This window comes from Bubalus kerabau, chromosome 4 (genome assembly GCF_029407905.1).
Source record: "Bubalus kerabau isolate K-KA32 ecotype Philippines breed swamp buffalo chromosome 4, PCC_UOA_SB_1v2, whole genome shotgun sequence".
NCBI classification, from domain to species: domain Eukaryota; kingdom Metazoa; phylum Chordata; class Mammalia; order Artiodactyla; family Bovidae; genus Bubalus; species Bubalus kerabau.
In genome coordinates this window covers 37,712,829-37,738,656 of record NC_073627.1, presented here as the reverse complement: position 1 = coordinate 37,738,656, position 25,828 = coordinate 37,712,829, and the positions used below count along the sequence as shown (strand labels likewise).

General features: G+C 49.2%; 4 protein-coding genes across 6 annotated transcripts in view; 2 read left to right on the top strand and 2 right to left on the bottom strand.

The window, feature by feature from the left end:
* Positions 1-2,000: 2,000 nt before the first annotated feature.
* ZMYND15 (zinc finger MYND-type containing 15) lies at positions 2,001-7,063 on the bottom strand. 2 transcript variants are annotated; one of them, XM_055580069.1, is made up of 13 exons: positions 6,481-7,063; positions 5,868-6,102; positions 5,623-5,778; positions 5,208-5,368; positions 4,541-4,693; positions 4,139-4,219; positions 3,886-4,002; positions 3,678-3,766; positions 3,492-3,590; positions 3,165-3,318; positions 3,024-3,082; positions 2,634-2,794; positions 2,001-2,278 (listed from the first exon to the last, which is right to left on the bottom strand). In XM_055580069.1, the coding sequence occupies exons 1-13, from the start codon at positions 7,061-7,063 to the stop codon at positions 2,107-2,109; spliced, it is 2,220 nt and encodes a 739-aa protein (XP_055436044.1). In that variant the 3' UTR covers positions 2,001-2,106. The 2 variants fall into 2 exon arrangements, with proteins under 2 accessions (XP_055436044.1, XP_055436045.1); XM_055580070.1 differs by lacking the exon at positions 3,886-4,002.
* On the top strand, positions 2,366-11,620 carry CXCL16 (C-X-C motif chemokine ligand 16). Its single transcript, XM_055580071.1, has 7 exons — positions 2,366-2,541; positions 3,258-3,378; positions 8,141-8,303; positions 8,646-8,784; positions 9,152-9,234; positions 10,491-10,898; positions 11,348-11,620. The coding sequence occupies exons 3-7, from the start codon at positions 8,237-8,239 to the stop codon at positions 11,407-11,409; spliced, it is 759 nt and encodes a 252-aa protein (XP_055436046.1). The 5' UTR covers positions 2,366-2,541; positions 3,258-3,378; positions 8,141-8,236; the 3' UTR covers positions 11,410-11,620.
* Positions 11,621-11,991: 371 nt separating this feature from the next.
* MED11 (mediator complex subunit 11) lies at positions 11,992-13,863 on the bottom strand. Its single transcript, XM_055576750.1, has 3 exons — positions 13,667-13,863; positions 13,355-13,485; positions 11,992-12,503 (listed from the first exon to the last, which is right to left on the bottom strand). Exons 1-3 carry the CDS (start codon positions 13,749-13,751, stop codon positions 12,366-12,368), a joined length of 354 nt encoding a protein of 117 aa, XP_055432725.1. The 5' UTR covers positions 13,752-13,863; the 3' UTR covers positions 11,992-12,365.
* Positions 13,862-25,828, top strand: part of PELP1 (proline, glutamate and leucine rich protein 1) — a 48,167-nt gene continuing 36,200 nt past the window's right edge. For both annotated transcript variants that reach the window (XM_055576722.1, XM_055576720.1), the window contains exon 1: positions 13,862-14,191. In XM_055576722.1, the coding sequence (XP_055432697.1) occupies positions 13,862-14,191 (330 nt within the window). The remainder of the gene's footprint in view (positions 14,192-25,828) is intronic.

Here is a 25,828-nt window from a genome sequence, read left to right as displayed (position 1 = left end):
AGAGAGGTACTTTATAAGCCATACTAAAGAGTCTGATCTTCTAAACATTTTATTTTTAAATACTTTTAGATTTATAGGTAGATTGCAAAGACAGTAGTTCAGTCGCTCAGTCGTATCCGACTCTTTGCAACCCCATGGACTGCAGCACGCCAGGCTTCCCTGTCCATCACCAACTCCCTACTTTGAGCCTACTCAAACTCATGTCCATTGTGTTAGTGATGCCATCCAATCATCTCATCCTCTGTCATCCCCTTCTCCTCTTGCCTTCAATCTTTCCCAGTGTCAGGGTCTTTTCCAATGAGTAGGTTTTTTTGCATCAGGTGGTCAAACTATTGGAGTTTCAGCTTCACCATCAGTCCTTCCAATGAATATTCAGGACTGATTTCCTTTAGGATTGACTGGTTGGATTTCCTTGCAGTCTAAGGGACTCTCAAGAGTCTTCTCCAACACTACAGTTCAAAAGCATCAATTCTTCAGCGCTCAGCTTTCTTTATAGTCCAACTATCATATCCATACATGACCACGGGAAAAACCATAGCTTTGACTAGATGGACCTTTGTTGGTAAAGTAGTGTCTCTACTTTTTAATATTCTGTCTAGGCTGGTCATAGCTTTTCTTCCAAGGAACAAGCATCTTTTAATTTCATGGCTGCAGTCACCATCTGCAGTGCTTTTGGCAAAGACACTAGAGTGTTCCCAAATACTCCTCATCCATCTTCCTTTAATGTTACTTCTTCTATGACCATGATATGTTTACCAAAACTAAGAAGTTAACATTGATACAATTCCACTAGCTAAATAGCAGACTATTCAAATTTCTCGTTTTCCCCTTTTTTCCCATTCAAGATCCAATCCAGGATACTATATCCTATTTAATTGTCATGTCTCCTTAGTCTCTTCCAATCTGTCAGTCTTTCTTGGTCTTTCTTTGCTTTTTGTGGCTTATACTTTTGAAGATAGTGGTCACGTGTTTTGTAGACTGTCCCAGGATTTTTTTTTTTCTGATGTGTTCTTGTGATTAGTCTAAAGTTATGGATTTAGGGGAAAATACTACAGAGGGGATGGGAGTGTGGCCTTGTCATTGCATCAGGTCAGGGAGCATGATGTCAGTATAACTTCTTATTTCTCATAAATATTAGTCAGTTGATTCAGGTGGTGTCTGCCGGGTTTCTCCACTATTTTTTCCTTTTTTATACTTTGTGACAAGCATCTTTAGGCCCAGCTTATGCTTATGGGGATTTTAAAATCAGAAGAAAGTCACTGAAGGGATTTAAGCAGAGAATAATGTTTTGAATGTCTGTTTTGGAAGGAATAGGAGATACAGGGGGCGTTTGCAGTGGGACTGGACATAAACTGCTGCAGGCTGAGTGACCAGCAGTCTCATTCAGCTGGAGTTGGTTCTTACAGGACATGAAAGATGAGAGAAGGTGGAGTCAAGGATGGCCATGAGGTTTCTAAGCGGGACAGGTGGGTGGCCTGGGGCTTTCACTGACTCTAAACCAAGGCTGTGTGGCCCCTAGGATGCTGTATGCCTCCCCTGCCCCCGCACCCACTCCCTCCCCCCACCCCGCCTCCCCCAGAGAAGTCACTTTCTGTTTCTTGGTCTTATCTTGACTTGGATCCGGTCCCTCAATGTTACTGGGGCCGGAAATTGTCTTATCAACACTTCTTATTAGAAGAAGTTTGGGGTCGGGAAGATCCCCTGCAGGAGGAAATGGCAACCTACTCCAGTATCTTTGCCTGGAGAATCCCATGGACAGAGAAGCCTAGAGGGCTACAATCTATGGGGTCGCCAAGAGTCGGACACGACTGAAGCGATTTAGCACGCACGCACGGGATTACCCAGGAAGGTTAGAATCCCAAGCAAACAGAGAGGGGATAGCGGTCGAGGAACTGAAGAAAGCTAGAGGAAAATGTCGTCCTTAAATCCTTTTTCTTCTCACTCCATTTAAGGACCCAACGATGAGCGTTTGACTCAGTAGTTTCAAACAAGTTATTTTATTTAGCTTTTCGTGTTCCGCCAACCGGCCTCGCCCTCGGCCTCCCCTGTTTCGTGTTCCTTTCTGAGGCGTGTAGGGGGAGAGGGTGGACCGCTCTCTCTCGGCCCTCACCTGCGCCGGCGGGACCCCCGCCCAGGTTTCTTTTCTCCTCGGCGCCTACGGGCGGGGGCGGGAGGGGCTGTAGGAGTTGGGGCGGGAGTCGCCGGCCCGGGCGCCGGGCGGGCCCCGCTTCCCTGCGAGGGCTTGTAGACCAAGTGGAAGATGAAAGCGTTGCAGTACCTGAGGAGGCGTGGCTCCATCAGGGGCGGGGCCAAGAGGCTAGGCTATTCCAAGGGGCTGGGGTTATAAATTCTACGTTCCCGGGAGGGGCGGGTAGGCTTAGGGCTACGTGGGCCAGCCAGGGTGTAATCAGGGCTATGTTTTGCTGGGTAGAGGACCAGGGGTTGGAGAGATTTTGTGAGCTGGTTCTGTAGAGGGGTGTGTGGGCGTTGTCGAGACCCTCCAGTGGGGGAAGTGAGGAGTGCGGGCGGAGGAAGCAGAGGGTAGGGCTGGGCCAGGAGGGTCCCAGGACCATAGAGACGAGGGTTGAGGTGGGCTTTTCAGGATGAGCAGCCAGAGAGTACGAAGGCCTTACCAGGGCATGCAATTGTCTGCCGCTCTGAGGCGAAAGGGGGAGCGGAAAGGGTTGGGCTGTGGAGGGCTGGTCCCCCCTCCTGTGGCCACCGCCATGGTCTGGTCGTCCATCACACAGCCATACTCGCTGCTCTCGGTGAAGAAGGCCGGCACTCGGAGGGACTGGGGTGGAAGCGGGGTCTCAGACACTCACAGAAAAGCTCCCACCCCCATATACCTCCTGGGGACCCAGAGGACTGGGATGGGGAGAGGCACGAGGCAGACACAGGGGCCAGGAGGACCCGTGGGTGCACCCTATGTCTGTGGAGTAGATGATGGGGAAGAAAACACTTTTAGAAAATGAGGGACCGGGCGGCAGGTGAGAGAAGGTCTCGTTTGCCCCATCCCCCACCTGTAACCGGGGCAGCGAGCTCAGCCAAGTGTCCTTTAGTCCAAAGCCAGAGTTAAATCCTGCGGAGGGAAGGACAGCAGGGAGAAGCTAGCTTCCATGGCCTCCTCCCACCTTTTCCACCCTCCCACCCCCAGCTCTTACCGATGACCAAGTCAGGCTTGGGCCCCTGGAGCAGGTGGTAGGGCCTTGCAGACACCTTGATCTGCAGGTCTCTGCGGCCCCCCTTCTCCTTAGTCCCAGAGCTGAGCCGTGCTGATACGCCAGAACCAGGGCGGACAGATACTTCAGGGCCATCCTGGAGAGTCAGAAGTGGGAGAGAGGCCAGTGGAAGTGATGGTGCTGGAAGACGTGTCAGGTAAGACAGGGGAGGGGAGGCAGGGATCAGAAGGGCCCAACCAGGATGATAACAGAGGGACCAGGTCTGGAGACTGGGGTGGGGGACAGGGGGAGGGGGTATTCAACCCTCACCCTCTGCAGGGTAAAGTGCTGCTGGTCACTTTCGGGGGGCAGGCCGTCACCCACAAACTGCAGCTCCAGGGCCACATGGGGGAGCAAGACCAAGAGTTCCTGAAGGGCAGAGAGGACGAATCTGGGTCCCACCCTGTGTTCACCTCCACAACCAGACGCCCACCCTTCAGGCCTGGAGAGACTTACCCAAAACACCATGACAAGGTCAAACTCCTTCCCGGCCTCCACCACATGGATTTTCAGTGACTGTTTGTTCTGGATGTTGAGCTCAGGGACTGGGTGATAAGCTAGCCACTTAAGAATATGGTCTCCTCCTCCCCTCCCTCCTGTCCCCTACCAGCCCCCTGGCCCCTCTGCTCCACGCAGTCCTCCCCCCTGCCTCAGCCCTCCTTACAGGACTGGGGCACCAGGTGGGTGATGACGTAGTACACAGTCAGTGGGTAGGTGAGGAGCACGGCCATGGGTGAGTCCAAGCTGAGGCCCCGCCACGTGTAGTAATCCTGCCACGAGCCTGGGGAGAGTGGGCTACTGGGGACCTGACCTCAGGCCCCCTCCAGTCTAACAGCCTCCTTTCTCAGTCCCCCAAGACCTCTGGCCCTGCAGATCACATCCCCACCCCTAGCTCCCTCAGGGCCCCTCCGGCTCACCAAAGAGGCCCCTGGGTGAATCTGGGGGCACTGGAGGCATCAGAGCTGGCCCATCCCCCTGGAGAGGCTGGTAAGGATCTCCTGTGAGGATGAAAGACGACGAGCCAGGTGTCAGGGAGATCCCCACCTGGCTGCTTCCTTCTTCCAAAGGAGCTGTGTTCCCTGAGAGGACCTGGAGCTGCGGCAGGGGGCTGGGAAACTGCCTAGGGATGGGGCTTCTGGAGATGGTGGGCAGGGGTGACTTTTCCGAGGGTTGGGGAGTGGCAGGCAGTGCCCTGGTGCTGGGGGTGGGGGTGTCTACTGTGTATGTGGAGGGGTTATCTAGGGTCTGGACAACTTTTAGATCTCCCCTCCTGCTCTCTAGTCTGATGGGACTCATGCCTGGAGAGAGGCCCCACGCACCATGGAGAAGAAGGCTGAGGGAGGGTGTGCTGCCCCTTGGGTGCCTGGGGGCGCCAGGGCCTGGAATCAGCATGCTGAACTGGGTCCAGTAGCCACGAGTGAGGCCACGGGAGGCCAGGAAGGCCTCCTTGTTAAAGGTTTCACTGGTCACCTCTGGAGAAGGATGAGGGGAGGAGTTGAGGGCTCAGTGGCCAGGATTCCAGACTTGGGCTCACCTCAGCCTCTCCCCAGGACCCTGGGTCTGAGTCTGCTTCTAGTCAGGCAGAGAACTAACATTCCTGAGTGGCTACAGCATAGTCCACAGAAGCCATATAACAATTCCATGGGTTTTAACATTTGCTAATCTGCCTGTTTAACCGGTGAGGAAAAACTCTAAAAAGTGAAGTGATTTGTTTCAGGTTGCCAGCTTGTGAAACTGGGACGCAAGTATTTGTATCTCTACTCCTGAATCCCCTAAGTTCTCTCAGGGACCTGGGCACTCAGTCCTCAGCTCCAGAGAGGCTATCTTCAGCCCCAGGGGTCTAGCTCCCAGCCCCAATACCCAGCGCTCAGTTGTTACTCCAGGGATCAAGACTCTGAAATAACAGGCACTTAACCTTCAAGCCCAGGACCCTGTTCCAAAGTGGGGGTTCCACTTCCCCCATCCATCCTGACCTCCTTATGGTACCTGCGGTGTAGGTAAAAGGCAGGGTTGCCAGTTCTCCAGCCCGCTCCATGAAGGCTGCAAGCCTTGGGCACCAAAATCGGTGGCTTACGTCATCTGGGCATCGCTTCCAGTCCGCACGGAGACAAGCCTCTCCACAGTACAAGACAGCACCGCACTGGGGGCTGGGGTTATAGGAGGTGGTGGGATAGCCAGCATTAGTGTATGTAGGTCCCCTGTCTGCTGTCCATCTGTCCTGCAGCTGCCCATATGTCACTCAGTCTATTTGTACTCTCTTTGCCTATGACGGCATGGTGTTTTTCCATCTTCTTGTTTCTCTGTTCCTCATTCTGTCTGTCCTCAGTGTCCCCCACTAGCCTGCTTCCTTTCTGTTTGCCTGACTTTCCTCCCCCTCACTCTGTCTTTGCAGGTTGCTCACCAGGGTGTCAGTTTCACTTCAAAGCTGTGCCTATGACAAACATGGCAGGTTCGAGCCCGAAGGGAGGCAAAGGTGAAGCCTGGCCGGGGACCCCATGTCCGCATCGGGGTCTTGGCTAACTTCACTCCCAGCCTTGGGACCAGATTCTCCAGCTCCCTGAATGGGGGTGGAGACAGCATCAGGTTGGGAGTGGGGCTCAGAAGCCTAGGCCCCCAGGCTTCCCCACCCTCTACAGCTTTCTGTACCAATGCAGCTGGGCATCTCCCACAGTAAGCTGTCGGGGCTTTCGGGGGTCTCCGGAGCCCATGGGGCAGACCATGCTATGGCAGAGGAGAGCATAGGCTCGAGGAGCCAGGTTCTCAGCCCCTGAGCCCCTGCCGGTGCTCCCCTGTGCTCCTTCCATCAGCAGGTCAATGCCCAGGATGATGCCATGTTCATCCGTCACCAGTAAGAGGCAGGAAAGGTGCAAGGGAGCAGCATCTGCGGAAGACAGGAAAAATCAGGGGTGGAGGGGGAAGATTGTCAGGGGCAGGGTACCAAATCAGATACTCCTGGGGCTAGGAGAGGGAACTAGGTAGAGAGGGCAGGCCTCTTTGGAAGGGGACAGCAGCTCCACAGAACGAGCATTTGCTGCCAGGCAGAAATGTGGGGGTGTGCTGTGGGAACTTAACATTTTTCTTGAGGTGTTAACTCTCGACTTCTGGAATTGTTTTTTCCTTTACTGTTTAAATGTTGGTGAAACTTAAAAAAAAATGTGGATCAATGAAAACACCTTTTCAGGCCAGCTTGGCCTGAGGCCCACCCATGTGTGACTCCTAACTGCGCTCTGAGGGGGCCGGCGGCGTACTGGGTTCTTACCACCTCTCCGCCCCGTCCTCCTCTCAGGCCCCGGCCCGTCTTCTGCCCTGTCTTCTTTGCCATCCTCGCCACCTCCAGCCTCCTGCTTGGCCTCCTCTGGCTCCCCTGGAGGGGTGGCTTCCCGGGGGGGCTCCCTGCTGCCAGGGGCCGGCTCCCCATCCTCCTCCGTTTCTACCTTTTTGGTGCCGGCACCCTCCTCCTCTCCATTCTCTTCTTCTTCCTCCTCCTCCTCCTCCTCTCCTTCTTCCCCTTCCTCCAGGCTGACAAAGCTGACGTAGGGACTTAGGTCTCGCAGGTGGAGGGGGGGCTCATCTCCCAGCAGCCGGGCAGCACCCAGGCCTGGTCCAGGGCCTGGCTCTGCCCCTTGCCCCAGGCTGATGCCCACACTGCGGTTGGGCAAGACGTGGAGCACCCAAAGGGCCGGGTCCTGAGGCAACCTTCTGATCTGAGCCTCCAGCTGCCTCCAGCGACCCTCAAGGCTGGTTCCTACAGCCCCGCGCTCTGCCACGAACTTGCGGAACCAGCCAAAGAGGAGGGCAGCAAAATCAAGGAATTCATCCCGGTATCCAGACACAAACTCCATGTCTTCAGGGGCACAGGGCCTGGGCCAGACTGAGCAGAAGGGATGTATGGTGAGGGAGAAGCACCGGGGACGGTGTGGGTTGGAGGGGTCCCTTAGGGTGGAATCTATGGATGGATGTTGGGAGCCAGAAAGGAGTTTTCAGGGCTGAGGATGCGAGTTCAGGATGAGAATGGGGGCCAGACTTGAAAGTGGGTGATTAGGGTTAAAAGTGAGTCGTCAGGAGGGAGATAGTATTTGGGGCTCCAAATCTGAGGCTCAAACTCTCAAAGGTAGGGATTGAATTAAATCAAGGATCGAAGTGGGAGAGGGTTAATCGTATGGGGAAGAGTTTTGGACTCGTCTGTGGGGTGTGGGAAGAGGGCATCAGAGGCAGGGCATTCCTTTGCCTTGGACCGGGTTAGGGTTGGCGGTGAACCCCAGTACACCTAGCCCCCGCCCCGGCCGCTCCACTACTCCGGTACCTGCAGCCGCCACCACTTTTCGAAGGTAAATACCTCGGGGTGCGGTGTGACGTCAGGCTGCCCGAGCCCACGGCCGGCTGCTCGGGTGGCCACGCCCCAAAGTCTTGCGCCACGCGGAGCCACCCGGGTCAGTGTCTGCGCCGCGAAGCGCGCGGACTGGTGCTGACAGTCACTCTGCCCACGTGACTGGAGCCGGGTCAAAACATGAACTCCTCTCTAAGGAGCAGGTCACAGGGACTGAGCTGCGGAGGGCGGGCAGGCGGGCGGTGCTGGCATCTCTGGGCCGGACGAATCGGCCCAGGGGGCAGTGCTGCCATCCAGCCGTGCCTAGCCGTGCACCTTGGGCTTCCTTTCGCTTTCTCTCTCCTTCTTCAATCATTCCTGGCTACCCACTCGACAAGGCTCTGGGCTGGGTGCGGGGTTGCTGGCTGAGGAACTCCACCTCCCGGAGTTTCCCCGCCTCCCCAAGGCCTGCGATCACGCGGTTGCGATGGGACTGACCCCACTGTCGATTTGAGACGGTGTGGACGCCGGGAGGGACGCGCCGCCCCCTCGCGACCTGCCTTGGCCGGCGGGGCCCCGGCGCCGACGACCGCCGTGTCCCTCGGAATCACAGGCGAAGCGGGAGAAGGAAGCGAAAGCCATTGAGAAACCGGCTGGTCATCAGGCTCCGGAGACAGTCGGGGAGTCAGACAGAACGCGGCGGGCTGAGATGATGCTGGGCCGGACATCCCGGTTACTCTTGGTCCTACTGTTTGTAGCTTATGTCACTCCTTCAGGTTTGTCAGAGACCCGGAGTCCCGAATCCGGGGAAGGAAATGGGCGGGAGGCACTAGCGCCGCGGGGTTGAGTTGAGTAAGTGGGGAGCCAGGGTCCCCAGGGCAGCCGGGGGCAGGGGGAGGGCCAGCTGTCTGGGCTTGGGGATGGGCTGGGGAACACCTGGGTCCAGGTGTGATTATGGACATATTTGGGGAGAGTGAAGCGTGGGTCGAGCCGGGGTCGGGGCTCACATCCTGGGGTCTAGGGGAGACACTGTAGTTAGGCTGTGGGTTGAAGTCTTAGTAGCAGCTGCATGAGCCCCTTGAACCGGGGCCTGTGCGAACCACTTCCATCCCGCTCAGGCAATGGCAACGAAGGCAGCAAGGTTGGGAGGTGTCCCTGCGATCGTACAGTCTCTTCCCATTCCCCCCCGAACGAGGATTTCATGAGACATCTCCGAAAATACCTGAAAGCATATCAGCGCTGTTTTTCCTACGTCAGGTAATCTCACCACCCACCCCTGGGAGGGCTGCGCGGGGGGAACCCCCCTCCCCACAGCCCTTCAGGATCCGCGGCACCGCCCCCCCCACCCCCACCCCCACCCCCCGCCCTTCAGGATCCTCTGGTCAAACTCGATCTCCTGGGAGGACGTCTAGCCCCTGCCCCACTCCTCCCGGTCACGTTCGCCCTAATTCGTTGCACCTTCAGTTTCCCTTTTCCCCTGTCCCACCTACCTGGAATTTCCCAGTCCCAGCAGAAACTGCTGAAGCTCGGGAGTGACCTCACTTCTTTGGAACCAGGAAAGAGCTGAGAATAGCGGGGGTGGGGCAGAGAGTGGGGACACATCTGAGACTAGGTCGTTCCTCAGGTTCCAGCTACCCCTCAGAAATGTATGTGGAGGCAGCACTGACGGCTGGGTTCAGGAGCTGATGCACTGCTTTGACAGTGGAGGTGAGAGCTTCCCCCTCCTCCCCAGGCCCTGTCCCCAGGTCTCCTGTGCGTCCACCTTACACCCTTCTTTGCCTCAGCCCTTTCTTCTTCAGTATACTTTGACTTACGTTCCTCTTTACCATAAACCCTTCACCATCACTTTCATGATTTTTGCCAATACATCCTATCACTGTGCATTTCCTTAATGTTGTCCTTGAAATCAAGGCACTATTTTTATATTCCAGTATTTTGTGGTGGAGGCTTCCCCAGTGGCTCAGGGGTAAAGAATCTACCTGCCAGTGGAGGAGATAGTGGGTTCTATCCTTGGGTTGGAAAGATCCCCTGGAGAAGGAGATGGCACTCTTGACTGGGAAATCCCATGGACAGAGGAGCCTTAGGGGCTAAAGTCCATGGAGCTGCAAAAGAGTCAGACATTACTTGATGACTAAACAACAAGAACGATTTTATTATGGAAATTTGAAGACATGTACAAAAGTTGAAAGATTTGTCCAGTGAACATCCATATAACCACCACCTAATTCTATAATGTTTGATTTCTATATTTGATGTATATTACATATGTCCATAATAAAGCAAATATATTTTATATTTTACAATATCGAGTTTAAGGCATTTTAACTATATTTGCTTTATTGCCTGCCCATCTGTCTATGCATCCCTCTATCCCTCAATGATCTGCCTAATATCTTTTTGGTACACTTCCAAGTAAGTTGCAGGCTCGACTGTACTTTATTCCCAGACATTTCACCATGTATATTATTAAGGAGAGTTCTGTATTTTATTGTTCCTTTGAGGTAAAACTTTAAAACAATGAAATAAATAAATAAGTGTATACAGCCACTTTTGAAAAACTTAATGGCAACTTGTCCTAAGCAGGAACACCTGTGAAGTCACAAATTTGATATGCTGGTTGTATTTTACTCCTAAAATAAATACACAACCATTAAGACACCAAGTGTTCTTCCAGGTCCCAGCACTTATCTGATTTCATTTACTCTTCCTCTTAGGTGACAAGGGGCAAGGTCACAGCTACTTTGTAGCAGAGTCTGGGTTCCAACCGGGGTGTCCTGACTTCCCAGGACATGATTGCCTCAGGGGTTCCATGTTGTATCCATCTCCCCATATTTTCCCTCTACCCTCCTTTCCTGGGCTTCAGCTGTTCCCTTGATGTTCTCCTTGACCCGCTACCCTGGCCTCTGTCTAGTTCTTCACCTTGTCACCTCGTAGCCCTGATCCCTCACTTCTTGCTTCTTCAGAATGTGGACATGCTCAACCTAGGGTGGTGGATGCACCTCTTCGCAGAACCCAGCTTCCTGAGCCCACAGAAGCGGCACCTTCAGACACAGCCACCACTTCCCAGACGTACCTGCCATCCACCTTGCAGCGTACCCAGCAACCCACCCCTCTGGAAGGAGCACTATCCTTGGACAGCAAGCTCATCCCCACCCATGAAACTACCACTTACACTTCGGGCCATAGTCTGGGGGCAGAGCTTGAGGCTAAGGAAAACCAGAAGCAGCTGAAAGAAAACGGGGGTCCTCAGGCTGGGACATCAGCCACGGTGCCTGTGCTGTCCCTCTTGGCCATCGTTTTCATCCTCGCTGGAGTCCTACTCTACGTGGTGTGCAAGCGGAGGAAGAATCAGCTCCTACAGCATCCCCCAGGTAAACTGGGCTTCTGAACCCCTCCTCCAGGGACCCAGAGCCTCCCTGGCAGGGATTCTGCCAGCAGCAGGCAGACCCAGAGACAAATACAAATGGTACCTGCACCACTGACCACAGGCGATGAGTGAAGAGTCAGCCCGACTACAGAGTGGGGAGGGAGGAACGCCATCATAGACCCAGGGACCAGCCCTCGAAGTCAGGCAGTGCTTGGAGCAACATCAAGATGGCAGCTAGAGCAGACTAGTGGGAGATGAAGCTGTGGAGGAAGGTGGGAGCCATTAATTCAATTCACAGATCTTTACTGTTGAGCACCTGCTGTGTACCTGGTCTATAGCTAATGTTCTGGACTCTGATTCCCCAGTTTAAGCTGTCACCTCTTGCCCCCCTGATACCTTGCCCAGCTTCCCTTGATCTCGGAGCTCATCTGTTAATTTCTGTATCTTTTCCAGATCTTGCAGCTTCATTATATACCTGCGGCAGACGAACCAGTGCAGAGAATGGAATCTCGTGAGGGCAGATTGTGATTTATTCAGCATCAATTAATATACTAGAACAATTTTTGGTAGACACTCTACTTATTGGTCAGTGTTTAATTCACAACTAACCAGCTATTGACCTCCCTTAGACTTTTCTTCTGTTCTTTTGGATTTTTTCTATACTGTGATATAAAATTGCTGTTTATTTTATGTCTTGTATAAATTCCATATTTTTTAACTACTAAAACTTATTTTTATAATTTTTGGTTCTTCTTTCTGCAGACATGGGTCTTATGCCCTTGCCCCCTAATCATGCCTGATTCTTGGCTTCAGCTTCTCTGCTGATGGCCACCTGGCATCTTCCCCCTCAACATCTCCTCCCAACCCCTACCAGCCTCCATATCCCATGACCCATATATCTTGCTCTTGTCACTTCACACCACACCAGTGTTCCTCCCTAGCTTCCACCCTCTCTTGCTTTGTGCCCCGACCCCACAGTAAAGGCCTGGGCTTTTCTACCCTCCCTCCCCAGCAGCTGCCATGCAGCCTGGTTTTACTTCCTCAACCCCTTACATCACCATATATGCCCCAATGAGAGTCTGAACTCCTTGTTTTGGTGTTATTATTTTTATTAGCAAAATCCTTAGTTCTCATTTTGTCTTTTTCAGTGAACCAAAAATGTGTCTTCCTTGGTCCAAGTCTGCGGGAAGCCTGGGGCAGAGACATGAGGAAGTGGGTTGGGTGTCTAAGTCTCCATTTCCTGTCTGAGCTTGTCCGTACTCAGTGAAGTGCATGGCAGGAGCAACCTGCTGGAGGAGCCAGGGCACAGCTGTGCACGGGCTTGGTCTCTTAAGTCTCTTCCTTCCCACCTTCTGCACCCTTGTCCTCATGGCCTCTGACCAGTACGGCAGGTACAGGGCAGCCCACGCTCTCCAGATTCTGTTCTGGGGTATATGTGGAGCTCTCCCTCCAAGCTGTTCACCTGCTTGGCCTAGTTCTCCAGCATCTGCTCACAGGTTCGGGCCACCTCACTGAGCTTGAGGCGAGCATAGTCCACTCGCTTCAGGGCCATTTGACAGTCCTTCCTCGAAGAGTAGCTGGAGCCCTCATGGGGCTGCCCTGTGGCCACCTACAGGAGATTCAGATTGATCAGTGAAGCACCCCTTCCCTCACCCATCTCCCCAACAAGTCATCAGGTCTTTTGCCTCATTTCTTCCCTGAGTTTGAATTTGCTATGCCAGATGGTTAGCTGGATTACCTAGGGCACACCAATGAACTTCTATTAACTTCTATTAACCTCCTCTGTAAAGTGGGGATGACTGTTAACTACTTCCTAGAGTTGTTATGGGCTTTCCTCATGGCTCACATGGTAAAGAATCTGCCTGCAATGCAGGAGACCCGGGTTCAATCCCTGGGTCGGGAAGATCCCCTGGAGAATGGAATGGCTACCCACTCCAGTATTCTTGCCTGGGAAATTCCATGGACAGAGGAGCCTGGCGGGCTATAGTCCACAGGGTCACAAAGAGTTGGACACGACTGAGAGACTAACAGTTTCACTTTTCAGAGTTGTTATAGGATTAGATAATGCAGAATGTCTAGCACACTGTAAAAGTTTAGTAAATGGTGCTTCCTGTTGTAATAACCTCAGAGCCCTTTCAGTCCTGTTCCTTTTCTCGTGAGGTAGCCATCTGGGGCGCTATACACTTGAGGTCAGGTCAAATGTCTAAGGGCAAATCCTATAACTTTCCTATTGTTTAGATGCCCTCTCCCAGGACTTTCCCATCCGCTGGCTCATGTGATGCAACTCAGTGACACAGGAAACCTGTCCTGGAAGGGAGGGATGCTGCCAGGATCGACGGGCCCGCTGGGTAGGGCTGGTCTTGGTTGGCTCCGGGGACCAAAGCTGTGCCCCGGACTCTTGAAGAATAAGGCTAAGGCAGAGAGCTGGGGTGCGAGCGTAGCAGGTCCCACCACACACACCTGAGTGAGATAGCGGATCTGAGCCGACAGCTCCGCCTCCACGTGCTGCACCGACGCGGTGAAGGCCGCTGCCTGTCGGTCTAAGAGCCTCTCGTTGGTTTTTTCCTTGGACAGTTCCAAGATCACGGTACCTGCCAGAGTGGAGAGCGGGCGGGGCTATCCGGAGACCGCCAGTATAGCCCCGCCCCAGGTCCAGCCCCACCCACCCCTACACCCAGTTAGGATCCCTTCCAACCCCACTTGGTCCGCGCATGTGCAAGCCGTCGCGCTTGCTCTCGCGCCCGTTACTCTTCTCGTCGTCGTATCCCGAACCTGCATTCTGAAGAATGGCTCCAATTTCTCTTTCGATGTCTTCCAGGGCGCGTAGTCGCTCGTTCGCCAGGCTGTAGGTAGCCATCGTTACCCCGGGGTTTTCTTTTGCGAAATACTACGGAAAAACACCCGGAAGTGACTGTCGGTTTGCGCCTGCGCAGAGGGCGCACCTTAGCCAACACTACAGTTCCCAGGATGCTCAGCGTGGTCTTTCCCTTCTCGTTTCACCTGGTGAACTACAACTCCCAGGGTCTCCTGCGCATGCTCGCTGCGCGACCCCACCGCGTGACCACCTGTGGTAAGACGGAGTATCGAAAATTTCCCCAGTCTAAGGCCATTCAGACCTGTCCACCTTCACGACACTGTTGTGGTCTGTTTAATTTCTTCTACAAGAATTTCTTGAGCGTCTGCGGGGTGCTGGGTGATGATGGTAGGACCTCTGGGGTATTACAGACTGGACAGCCATGGACCCTCTGTCTGCCTATCCCACTCCGCCACCTATCGGGGCCCGGGGAAAACGACTTGGTGAGTGTGACATATTCGCCGTAGCGCTTCCCTCTGACCGGGAGCTCCGCTAAAACACGGACTGTCAATATATTCTGAGGTGCTTGCTCCTGTCAGCCGTTTCCCTCTCTGATTGCTTATTATGTGGTTGGCTCTGGGGATACAAAGGTGAGTGAGGTGGCCTCTCACGTGAGAGTGGATAGGTGCTTTATTAGGGATACGCCCAGGGTGTATCTCTAGGAACAGAGAAAGGATTCTAGGAGGAAATGTTGCTTGAACTGAATCTGGGGGGTTAACCAGGTGGCTGAGAGGTTGGAGTGGAAAAGGGAAAGGCACAGCGAGCGCGTAGTGCTGTGAGGGCCGACACATTGGAAGTCCAATAAGTTTGACTGGAATGAACGCAGTGTGGTTGGTGGCTAGGTGTGACTGGAGAGACCGCAGTGGGGAGCCAGACCAGAGAATGGCTTGCAAGCTAAGGAATTTGAACTTTATTTTGAAGGCATTTGGGAGCGGTTGAAAGGTTTTCAAGAAGTGAATTCTGACCAGCTATATCTTTCAGGAAAGATCAATCTTGACAGTTTATGGAATGTTGAGCATGAAGCCAGTTTGGCCAGGGTTAGCAAGCGAGTGGAGGGTTTTAGTTAAATTTGAGACATCTAGCATTTAACTTCACTCTTTTCCTAAATCCTAAGAAGATAACAATAAGGGGATTTAAGAAAGGGGTCAAGGAAAGAGAGGAGTTATTAATAACAGCAAAACTTTCAATAGAAACTGGAAAATAGAAGGTCATATGGTTAACTAAACCAGCAGTGAAGAAAGCTTAGAAGCAACTTGATTTACCCCTAAATCAATGGCATTACAGTACAGCTGGGCTGTCAGTCAGTTCAGTCGCTCAGTCCTGTCAAACTCTTCCACCCCATCAACTGCAGCGTGCCAGGCCTCTCTGTCCATCACCAACTCCCGGGGTTTACTCAAACTCATGTCTGTTTAGTCAATGAGCATCCATCCAACCATCTCATCTTCTGTCGTCCCCTTCTTCTGCCTTCAGTCTTTCCCAGTGTCAGGGTCTTTTCCAATGAGTCAGTTCTTCACATCAGGTAGCCAAAGTATTGGAGTTTCAGCTTCAGCATCAGTGCTTCCAATGAATATTCAGTACTGATTTCCTTTAGGATAGACTGGTTGGATCTCCTTGCTGTCCAAGAGACTCTCAAGAGTCTTCTCCAACATCACAGTTCAAAAGCATCAATTCTGCACTCAGCTTTCTTTATAGTCCAACTCTCACATCCATACATGACTACTGGAAAAACCATAGCTTTGACTAGACAGACCTTTGTTGGCAAAGTAATGTCGCTGCTTTTTAATAAGCTGTTTAGGTTGGTAATACCTTTTCTTCCAAGGAGCAAGTGTCTTTTGATTTCATGGCTTCAGTGACCATCTTTAGTGATTTTGGAGCTCCCCAAATTAAAGTCTGTGACTATATCCATTGTTTCCCCATTTATTTGCCATGGAGTGATGGGACCAGATGCCATTATCTTAGTTTTCTGAATGTTGAGTTTTAAGCCAACTTTTTCCCTCTCCACTTTCACTTTGATCAAGAGGCTCTTTAGTTCTTCTTCGCTTTCTGCCATAAGTGTGGTGTCATCTGCATATCTGAGGTTATTGATATTTCTCCCAGCAATCTTGATTCCAGCTTGTGCTCCTTCCAGTCCAGCATTTCTCATGATGTACTGTGCATATAAGTTAAATAAGCAGGGTGGCAATATACAGCCTTGACTTACTCCTTTCCCGATTTGGAACCAGTCTGTTGTTCCATGACCAGTTTGAACTCTTGTTTCTTGACCTGCATACAGATTTTTCAGGAGGCAGATAAGGTGGTCTGATATTCCCATCTCTTGAAGAATTTTCCATAGTTCGTTGTGATCCACAATAAACTTTGGCTTTGGCATAATCAGTAAAGCAGAAATAGATGCTTTTCAGGAACTCTCTTGCTTTTTCGATGATCCAACGGATTTTGGCAATTTGATCTCTGGTTCCTCTTGCCTTTTCTAAATCAAGCTTGAACATCTGGAAGTTCACAGTTCATGTATTGTTGAAGCCTAGCTTGGAGAATTTTGAACATTACTTTGCCAGCCTGTGAGATGAATGCAATTGTGCGGTAGTTTGAGCATTCTTTGGCATTGCCTTTCTTGGGGATTGGAATGAAAACTGACCTTTTCCAGTCCTGTGGCCACTGCTGAGTTTTCCAAATTTGCTGGCATATTGAGTGCAGCACTTTCACAGCCTCATCTTTCAGGATTTGGAATAGCTCAACTGGAATTCCATCACCTCCACTAGCTTTGTTCGTAGTGATGCTTCCTAAGGCCCACTTGACTTCACATTCCAGGATGTCTGGCTCTAGGTGAGTGATGACACCATTGTGGTTATCTGGGTCATGAAGATCTTTTTTGTACAGTTCTTCTGTGCATTCTTGTCTCCTCTTCTTAATATGGTCTGCTTCTGTTAGGTCCATACTGTTTCTGTCCTTTATTGTGCCCATCTTTGCATGAAATGTCCCCTTGGGATCTCCAATTTTCTTGAAGAGATCTCTAGTTTTTCCCATTCTATTGTATTCCTCTATATTTTTGCCTTGATCACTGAGGAAGGCTTTCTTATCTCTCCTTGCTGTTCTTTGGAACTCTGCATTCAAATGAGTATATCTTTCCTTTTCTCCTTTGCCTTTCTCCTCTCTTCTTGTCATAGCTGTTTGTAAGGCCTTGTTAGACAACCATTTTGCCTTTTTGCACTTCTTTTTCTTGGGTATGGTCTTTATTCTTGCTTCTTGCACAATGTCACAAACCTCCATCCATAGTTCTTCAGGCACTCTGTATATCAGATCTAATCCCTTGAATCTATTTGTCACTTCCACTGTATTGTCGTAAGGGATTTGATTTAGGTCATACCTGAATGGTCTACTGGTTTTCCATACTTTCTTCAGTTTAAGTTTGAATTTGTCAATAAGGCGTTCATGATCTGAGCCACAGTCAGCTCCCAGTCTTGTTTTTGCTGACTATATAGAGCTTCTCCATCTTTGGCTGCAATGAATATAATCAATCTGATTTTGGTATTGACCATCTGGTGATGTCCATGTGTAGAGTCTTCTCTTGTGATGTTGGAAGAGGGTGTTTGCTATGACCATTGCGTTCTCTTGGCAAAAGTCTGTTAGCCTTTGCCCTGCTTCATTCTGTACTCCAAGGCCAAATTTGCCCTTTACTCCAGGTCTCTCTTGACTTCCTACTTTTGCATTCCAGTCCCCTATAATGAAAAGACATCTTTTTTGGGTGTTAGTTCTAGAAGGTCTTGTAGTTCTTCATAGAACCATTCAACTTCAGCTTCTTCAGCATTATTGGTCAAGGCATAGACTTGGATTACTGTGATATTGAATGGTTTGCTTTGGAAACGAACAGAGATCATTCTGTCGTTTTTGAGATTGCATCCAAGTACTGCATTTTGGACTCTCTTGTTGACTATGATGGCTACTCTATTTCTTCTAAGGGATTCTTGCCCACAGTAGTAGATATAATGGTCATCTGAGTTAAATTCACCCATTCCAGTCCATTTTAGTTGGAATGTAGGTAGTACTAAAATTAGGAGGATTATTTGAAGTAACAAGGCTGTATATTGTCATCCTGCTTATTTAACTTATATGCAGAGTACATCATGAGAAACGCTGGGCTGGAAGAAGCACAAGCTGGAATCAAGATTGCCAGGAGAAATATCAATAACCTCAGATATGCAGATGACACCACCCTTATGGCAGAAAGTGAAGAGGAACTAAAAAGCCTCTTGATGAAAGTGAAAAAGGAGAGTGAAAAAGTTGGCTTAAAGCTCAACATTCAGAAAACTAAGATCATGGCATCTGGTCCCATCACTTCATGGGAAATAGATGGGGAAACAGTGGAAACAGTGTCAGACTTTATTTTTTTGCGCTCCAAAATCACTGCAGATGGTGATTGCAGCCATGAAATTAAAAGACACTTACTCCTTGAAAGGAAAGTTATGACCAACCTAGATAGCATATTGAAAAGCAGAGACATTACTTTGCCAACAAATGTCCATCTAGTCAAGGCTATGGCTTTTCCAGTGGTCATGTATGGATGTGAGAGTTGGACTATAGAGAAAGCTGAGCATCAAAGAATTGATGCTTTTGAACTGTGATGTTGGAGAAGACTCTTGAGAGTCCCTTGGACTGCAAGGAGATCCAACCAGTCCATTCTGAAGGAGATCAGTCCTGGGTGTTCTTTGGAAGGACTGATGCTAAAGCTGAAACTCCAGTACTTTGGCCACCTCATGCGAAGAGTTGACTCTTTGGAAAAGACTCTGATGCTGGGGGGGATTGTGGGCATGAGGAGAAGGGGACGACAGAGGATGAGATGGCTGGATGGCATCACCGACCCGATGGACATAAGTTTGAGTGAACTCCAGGAGTTGGTGATGGACAGGGAGGCCTGGCGTGCTGCAATTCATGGGGTCGCAAAGAGTCCGACACGAGTGAGTGACTAAACTGAACTGAACTGACTCTGCCCCGCCATCTCCTCCTTTACTTCATGTGTCTCAGCAACTACTCACCTCCAACTCATCAGATTGCTGGAGGTTTCTTTGTTAGTGATGGAAAACAGAGTCTTTCTCATGGAGGGCACCTGGGTATGATTGTATTGAAGACAGAGATTGAGTGAAAGTTATTTACTGGGTGGTGGTTTCTAGAACTCAGGCAACTAGGCTTATACGTTCCAGGTCAGAGACTGGAAGACTCTTATTTGACTATTCAGAGAAAAGACCTACGGGTATTAACGTCAGGGGTTCTTCAACAGAGCAGTTAGCCAGATCACCCGACAGTGAAACCCACAGTTGGTAAGTCCCAACTGTATCCTCAGATCTTCTAGTCATCTTCTTAGTATGTCCCCCTGAAAGATGAGCAGACAGGGACTTCCCTGATGGTCCAGTGGTGAAGAATCACCCTTCTGGTGCTGAGGACGTGGGTTCAATCCCTGATCTGGAACTAAGAGCCCACATGTCATGGGGCGGCTAAGCCTGTGTGCTGCAGCTCCTGAGCCATGAGCTCTGCAGCTCTGTGCTGCAGTGAATGCCCATGCGCCATGATGAAATACCCCGTATGCCCAACTCAGGAAGGCCCGGCGCAGCCAGATAAATATTAAAACAAGAATATGCATTTTTTAAAAGAAAGATGAAAGATCTAAAACAAAGGATTTCCAGATGTTTGCTGAAACTTTCTAACCTGAAAGGCAGAGACCAAAATATACTGGGGGGGAAAAAAAAGAACACCTTAGATAACAAAGAGTAAAACTTAAGGAAAAAAACATTGATGCTATTAGGTAAGAGATTGGGGCGTCCCACGTGGCGCTAGTGGTAAAGAATCTGCCTGCCAATTCGGGAGATTTAAGAAACTCAGGTTCCATCTCCTGGAGTGGGGCACGGTAACCAGTATTCTTGTCCTGGAGAATCCCATGGACAGACGAGCCTGGCAGGCTGCAGTCCATAGGGTCACAAAGAATCGGACACAACTGAAGCAACTTAGCGTGCACACATTATAATAGAGGATTGAATGGAAGAAAACACAGTTTAAAATAAAACCATGAGGGAAGGAATACATTGAGCAAAAGGGTTGAAGAGCAAGTGAGAAAATTAGAGAATCAGTCCAGGGATTTAAATTCTGTAAGAGAACAAGGTAAAGGGGAGGAATAGATGTGTGTTTCCAGATGAAAAGGGCTCATTAAGTGACTAGCATCAAGGCACATCATAAAATGTCAGATCACTAGTCTCAGAAAAGGAGGTCTTGCAAAAGCTTCCAGAGAAAAAACAGATCAGCAATCAGAATGGCGCTGAGCCTCTGAATAGTAACAGTCTGCACCAGTGGAGCAGTGCCTGCAACATTTTGGGGGAAAGTGGTTTCCAGCCTGCAGTTCTCTACTGAAGCTGTGTTTTGGGGAGGCTAAAAATGCAGTGGCTCAACCAAACAGAACTTAATTTCTTCTCAGAAAACAGTTCATTGTGGGTAGTTCAGTATTTTCCACAAATCAGACAGAGACCAAGGCTGGCAGTGCAGCTCTGCCATCCTTTAGGCTCTTATGCTCAAAAGTATGGTCTTCATGGAACTTCCCTGGTGGTCTAGTGGCTAAGTAGTCCTTACTCCCAATTTAGGGGGCCAAGGTTCAATCCCTGGTCAGGGAACTAGATCCCACATGCCTCAACTAAGAGTTTCACATGCCACAACTAAAGAGCCCACATGCTATAACTAAGACACAGCATAGTCAAATAAATATATTAATTAAAAAATCTGTTTTTTCAGGCCATAGGATTGGCGTCACCACCTAGATGCTTGTTAGAAAAGCAGACTCTCAGGCCCCGCCAAGACCCACTGCATCAGTATCTGTGTTTGAAGATCCCCAGATGCTCTGAGTGCACAGTAAACATTGGGAAACACTGCTCTGGGGCGTTGGTGTCTGCAGTGTCGTAACTGGATTGCTGCCAACCGTGGATTGCAGCTGGCAGGAAGGCAGAAGGGAAAGCATGGAGGAGGCACACCTGTCTCAGACATCTGGCTAGGGAGTGGCCCATGTAATTTTTACTCACATTCCTTTGAAGAAAACTCAGTCATGTGGTCTCACATCAGCTCCAGCCTTTGGAGAAATCCAGTCCTTACTTAAGTGGTTGACTATCAATATTTTTCTAGCACCATGGGAGAATAGATTAGATTTTGAGGGATATCTAGACTGTCACCACAGCTCGACTATCAATAACAAAGACAGAATAAGGACATTTTGATATGTACAGGGTCTCAAGTTTGTCTCCCAAGTATGCTTCTCAGAAGGTGACTAGAGTTAGACCCAAGTTAGACGGCTTTTTTTTTCAAGGAGACAGAGGTCACATCTGTTTTGTTTTGAATGAATTGAGAGGATACATAGATTTCTTTTGGAGGAGAATATAGTGCAGAATTAATGATAAATTCAGAGAATAAACAACTTTTAAAGATGACAGTTGTTCAGGGGAAACAGTTGTGCAAGTAGAGAAGGGTAATCAGAACATACCACATAGTGCAGCTCCAGAGAACATTTGCAGTAAATCCTGAATGTTGACAGAATCCTCTTGAGAGAGTATCCCATGCTGGAGCAGCAGGGATGGTGAAAGGGGCTCAGACTTCACCTTATGTGGCAGGAAGCATGAAGAAGTAGCAAAATGAACTTGTTTGGAGATACGGAGTAAATACCAAAAGAAACATCTAGATGAGGTGAGAGTGGTTGCCTGAGGGAGAAGGAAATTGGAGAGAGGGAAGGGGCTTACTTTTTATTGTGATAGGCCTCGTAGTTGTATCTGACTCCTTCCACTGTGTGTATACAGCTTTGAAAATAAAAATTAAATGAACATGAAAAGTGAGAGAGGAAAAACTCGAGAAATACTTTACTGTGAAAGAGCCCCCAGTGTGGAGGAATGCTTTTTTCTTTGGTTTTCTTTCTTTCTCTCTCCCTTCTTTCCTTCCTTCCTTCTTCTCTCCCTTTCTTCCTTTAATGAAAGAGACCTGTGCGGGTTTATTTACCACGGAGGAAGAATCAGTAGAGAGAGAGGCAGAGGTTGAAGAGTGGGGCCATTTTGCTGAATCAGGGTCTCAGAGGAGTTGGGAGGGGAGTGATCTGAGCACAGATGGAGGGATTAGTCTGGCCCAGGAGGAGGCAAGTGGTGTAGGAGAAACAGTGTCAGTGCTTGTCGGTAGGAGATGGGATTCATTTATCCCTTAGAGCCTAATCTCTCTGAAGAGTGGGGGAGAAATCACTCTGAACTTGAGAAAGGTTTGAAAAATAAGTGAGTAGGGTGGGAGAAGGAGAAAGGAGGTGATCAGGGACATGGAGGGGAGGGGGACTGGGAGTTATCAGGTATTGAGAGCCCAGCTGAGGTTAGAAGCTATAAGTTTGTAGTGGCCCAGATCTGTACCCATTGCTTAACATGGTGTTGGCACCTAGGATGTGTTAAAAATATTTCTTGAGGGACTTGTGGTTAAGTCCCCGGTCCAGTGGTTAAGACTCTGGGCTTCCAGCGCAGGGGGCTCTGGTGAGAGGAACTAAGATCCCACATGCCGCACAGCATGGGCAAAAAAATGTGATGAATTAACAAGTAACTGTGGTTGTGCAGTTTTTCTCTGACAGTGCCTCAGCAACCCCGTGTTGGAGCGGAGAAGGGTGAGGTGTTGGTTAGGCAGAGCCAAGGGTGGGGTTTGAGAGTAGGTTTTGTGAAAGGAGGAACATTTGAAGCTGCTGAGATGGTAGTTGATATGATGATCTTGAAGTTTCATCTGGAAAGAAAAGGAAGTATTAAATTGTGAGTAAGCCGAAGGGGCAAGAGTTTTGTGACAAAAAACCAAGAAGCTATTAAAAAAAAAAAAGTGATTGTACCTGACTACATATTACAATTTAAAATTCATCGGTTTTTAAATCGTAATATGTAGTCAACAATTTTGTTGTTGTTCTTTAGTTGGTAAAGTTGTGTCTGACTCCTTGTGACCCCAGGGACTGTAGCCCACCAGGCGCTCTGTCCATGGGATTCTCCAGGCACGAATACTGGAGTTGGTTGCCATTTCCTTCTCCAGGGGAGCTTCTTGACCCAGGGATCAAAAAGATGCTCACCCTTGTTTCTCTCATTAAAAAAAAAATTTTTATAGGAGTGTGGTTGATTTATAATGTTGTGTTAGTTTCAGATGTACAGAAAAGTGATTCAATTATATATATATATATATATATGTATACTTTAAATACACATACACTTTTTTGTATGTATACTTTTTTGGGGCTACGTCCTGCACCACAAGAGAAGTTCTTATATCCTTGTTGTTTGGTTGCTAAGTCATGTCTGACTTTTTTTGCAACCCCATGGACATTAACGCACCAGGCTCCTCTGTCCGTGGGATTTTCCAGGCAAGAGTGCTAGAGCAGGTTGCTGTTTCCTTCTCCAGGGGATCTTCCCAGCCCAGGGATTGAACCTATGTTTCCTGGATTGTCAGGTGGATTCTTTACCACTGTGTCACCTATATATACTTTTTCAGATTCTTTTCCTTTATATTAGGTTATTACAAGATACTGAGTGTGTTCCTTGTGCTGTACATTAGGTCCTTGTTGGTTATCTGTTTTATATGTAGTATTGATGCTCACCCTCTTTGACCCACTAATTTTACTTTTTCTTTTTGGTCGTGTTTTGCAGCTTATGGGATCTTAGTTCCCCCACCAGGGATTGAAAGTGGACCCTCGGCAGTGAAAGCACAAGGAGTCTTAACCACTGGACACCCAGGGAATTCCCCCACCAATTCTACTTTTAACAGTTTGTTCTACATATGCACTTTGCATGTGAAAAAAGACATATCTTAAAGGATAATTATTGTAATAGTGTTTGAATTAGCAAGAGTGGACATCCTTCGTATTCATTGATAGACAACTGAAAAGTAAATGACATCTAGGCAATGGAAGCCAGGTGACTCTTTGAAGCAATGAGGGAGATCTAGGACTTCCACGGTGGCCCAATGGTTAAGAATCTGTTTTCCAGTGCAGGGGGCGCAAGTTTGATCCCTGGTCAGGGACCTAAGATCCCACATACTACAGGGCAACTAAACCCCATATATTGCAACCAAGAGCCCATGTGCCACAACTAAGGCTTGATGCAACCAAATGTATAAATAAAATAAATGAAGAATGAGATAGATATATATGGATTGCTAAAGGAATGTTCTTCTAGTTGCATGACTAAGGGAAAAAGCCAGGTGTAGAAGAGTGCATAGTATGCTGTTCAGTTCAGTTCAGTTGCTCAGTCATGTCCGACTCTTTGAGACCCCATGAACCGTGGCACGCCAGGCCTCCCTGTCCATCACCAACTCCCAGAGTTCAACCAAACTCATGTCCATTGAGTTGGTGATGCCATCCAACCATCTCATCCTCTGTCATCCCTTTCTCCTCCTGCCCTCAAACTTTCCCAGCATCAGGGTCTTTTCAAATGAGTCAGCTCTTCATATCAGGTGGCCAAAGTACTGGAGTCGCAGCTTAAACATCAGTCCTTCCAATGAACACCCAGGACTGATCTCCTTCAGGATGGACTGGTTGGATCTCCTTGCAGTCCAAGGGACTCTCAAGAGTCTTCTCCAACACCACAGTTCAAAAGCATCAATTCTTCAGTGCTCAGCCTTCTTCACAGTCCAACTCTCACATCTATACATGACCACTGGAAAATCCATAGCCTTGACTAGACGGACCTTTGTTGGCAAAGTAATGTCTCTGCTTTTGAATATGCTGTCTAGGTTGGTCATAACTTTCCTTCCAAGCAGTAAGCATCTTTTAATTTCATGGCTGCAATCACCATCTACAGTGATTTTGGAGCCTGAAAAAATAAAGTCAGCCGCTGTTTCCACTGTTTCCCCATCTATTTGCCTCAAATGATGGGACCGGATGCCATGATCTTAGTTTTCTGAATGTTGAGCTTTAAACCAACTTTTTCACTCTCCTCTTTCACTTTCCTCGAGAGGCTCTTTAGTTCTTCTTCTTTCTGCCATAAGGGTGGTGTCATCTGCATATCTGAGGTTATTGATATTTCTCCCAGCAATCTTGATTCCAGCTTGTGCTTCCTCCCAGCCCAGCGTTTCTCATGATGTACTCTGCATATAAGTTAAATAAGCAGGGTGACAATATACAGCCTTGACGTACTCCTTTTCCTATTTGGAACCGTTCTGTTGTTCCATGTCCAGTTCTGTTTGCTGTTATCTGTATTTAAAATAAGGGAGAAATATAGGTTATATGGGTATAACTGTGTCTGAAGAATGTCTTTGGAAGAATAATCAAGGAACTGGTGATACTGGCTGCCTCTGGGAATGAGGAATGAGGAATGGGAGGCTGGGGGTCAAGGGCAGGAAGGAGGCTTATCTTCCCTGCAGATTTTTTTTTTTAAACTATGTGCATGTTTCACTTTCTTAAAAGCATTAAAAATGTTTTTAAGTTAAAAGAAAAAAGGCCTTGTTTCTCAAACTGTGTTCTAATTCAAAATCCTGATTCATGGATTCCTCCTGGGACCAACTGAATCAGAATCGGGGAAGGTGGAAGCCTAGGATTCTGTGTCTTTATCGTGCACCCCAGAGGATTCGGATTCACCTGAAAAGCTGTGAGGTCCATAGGCCAAGAGCTCCGAGGTCAAGGAACAGGTTTCTGGAGTCAGAGGGATGATGGCGGTTCCTCCGTGTGAAGAAGACCAGGGTGTGCAAATAGACTGCTACTGTGGAGAGGTAAGCAAGGTCACTGGCATTCTGGGGGCACTTAAAGCCTGTGGGTAAATCATGATTTAATTAGGTTTCATGAGCCATGTACATGCTTTGTTGTTGTCTGACTCTGTGACTGACTGTGACCCCATGAGCTGCAGCCAGGCTCCTCTGTCCACAGAATTTTCCAGGCAAGAGTACTGGAATGGGTTGCCATTTCCTCCTCCAGGGGGATCGTCCCAACCCAGGAATCGAACCCGCATCTCCCGCATTGGCAGGCGGATTCTTTACCACTGAGCCACTAAAGGCGGGTAGGAGGGGCCCCATTGCCTCACCGGCCTCATCTGGAACTGCTTTGCCCCCGGATGTCTCTGTCCCAGTCCCTC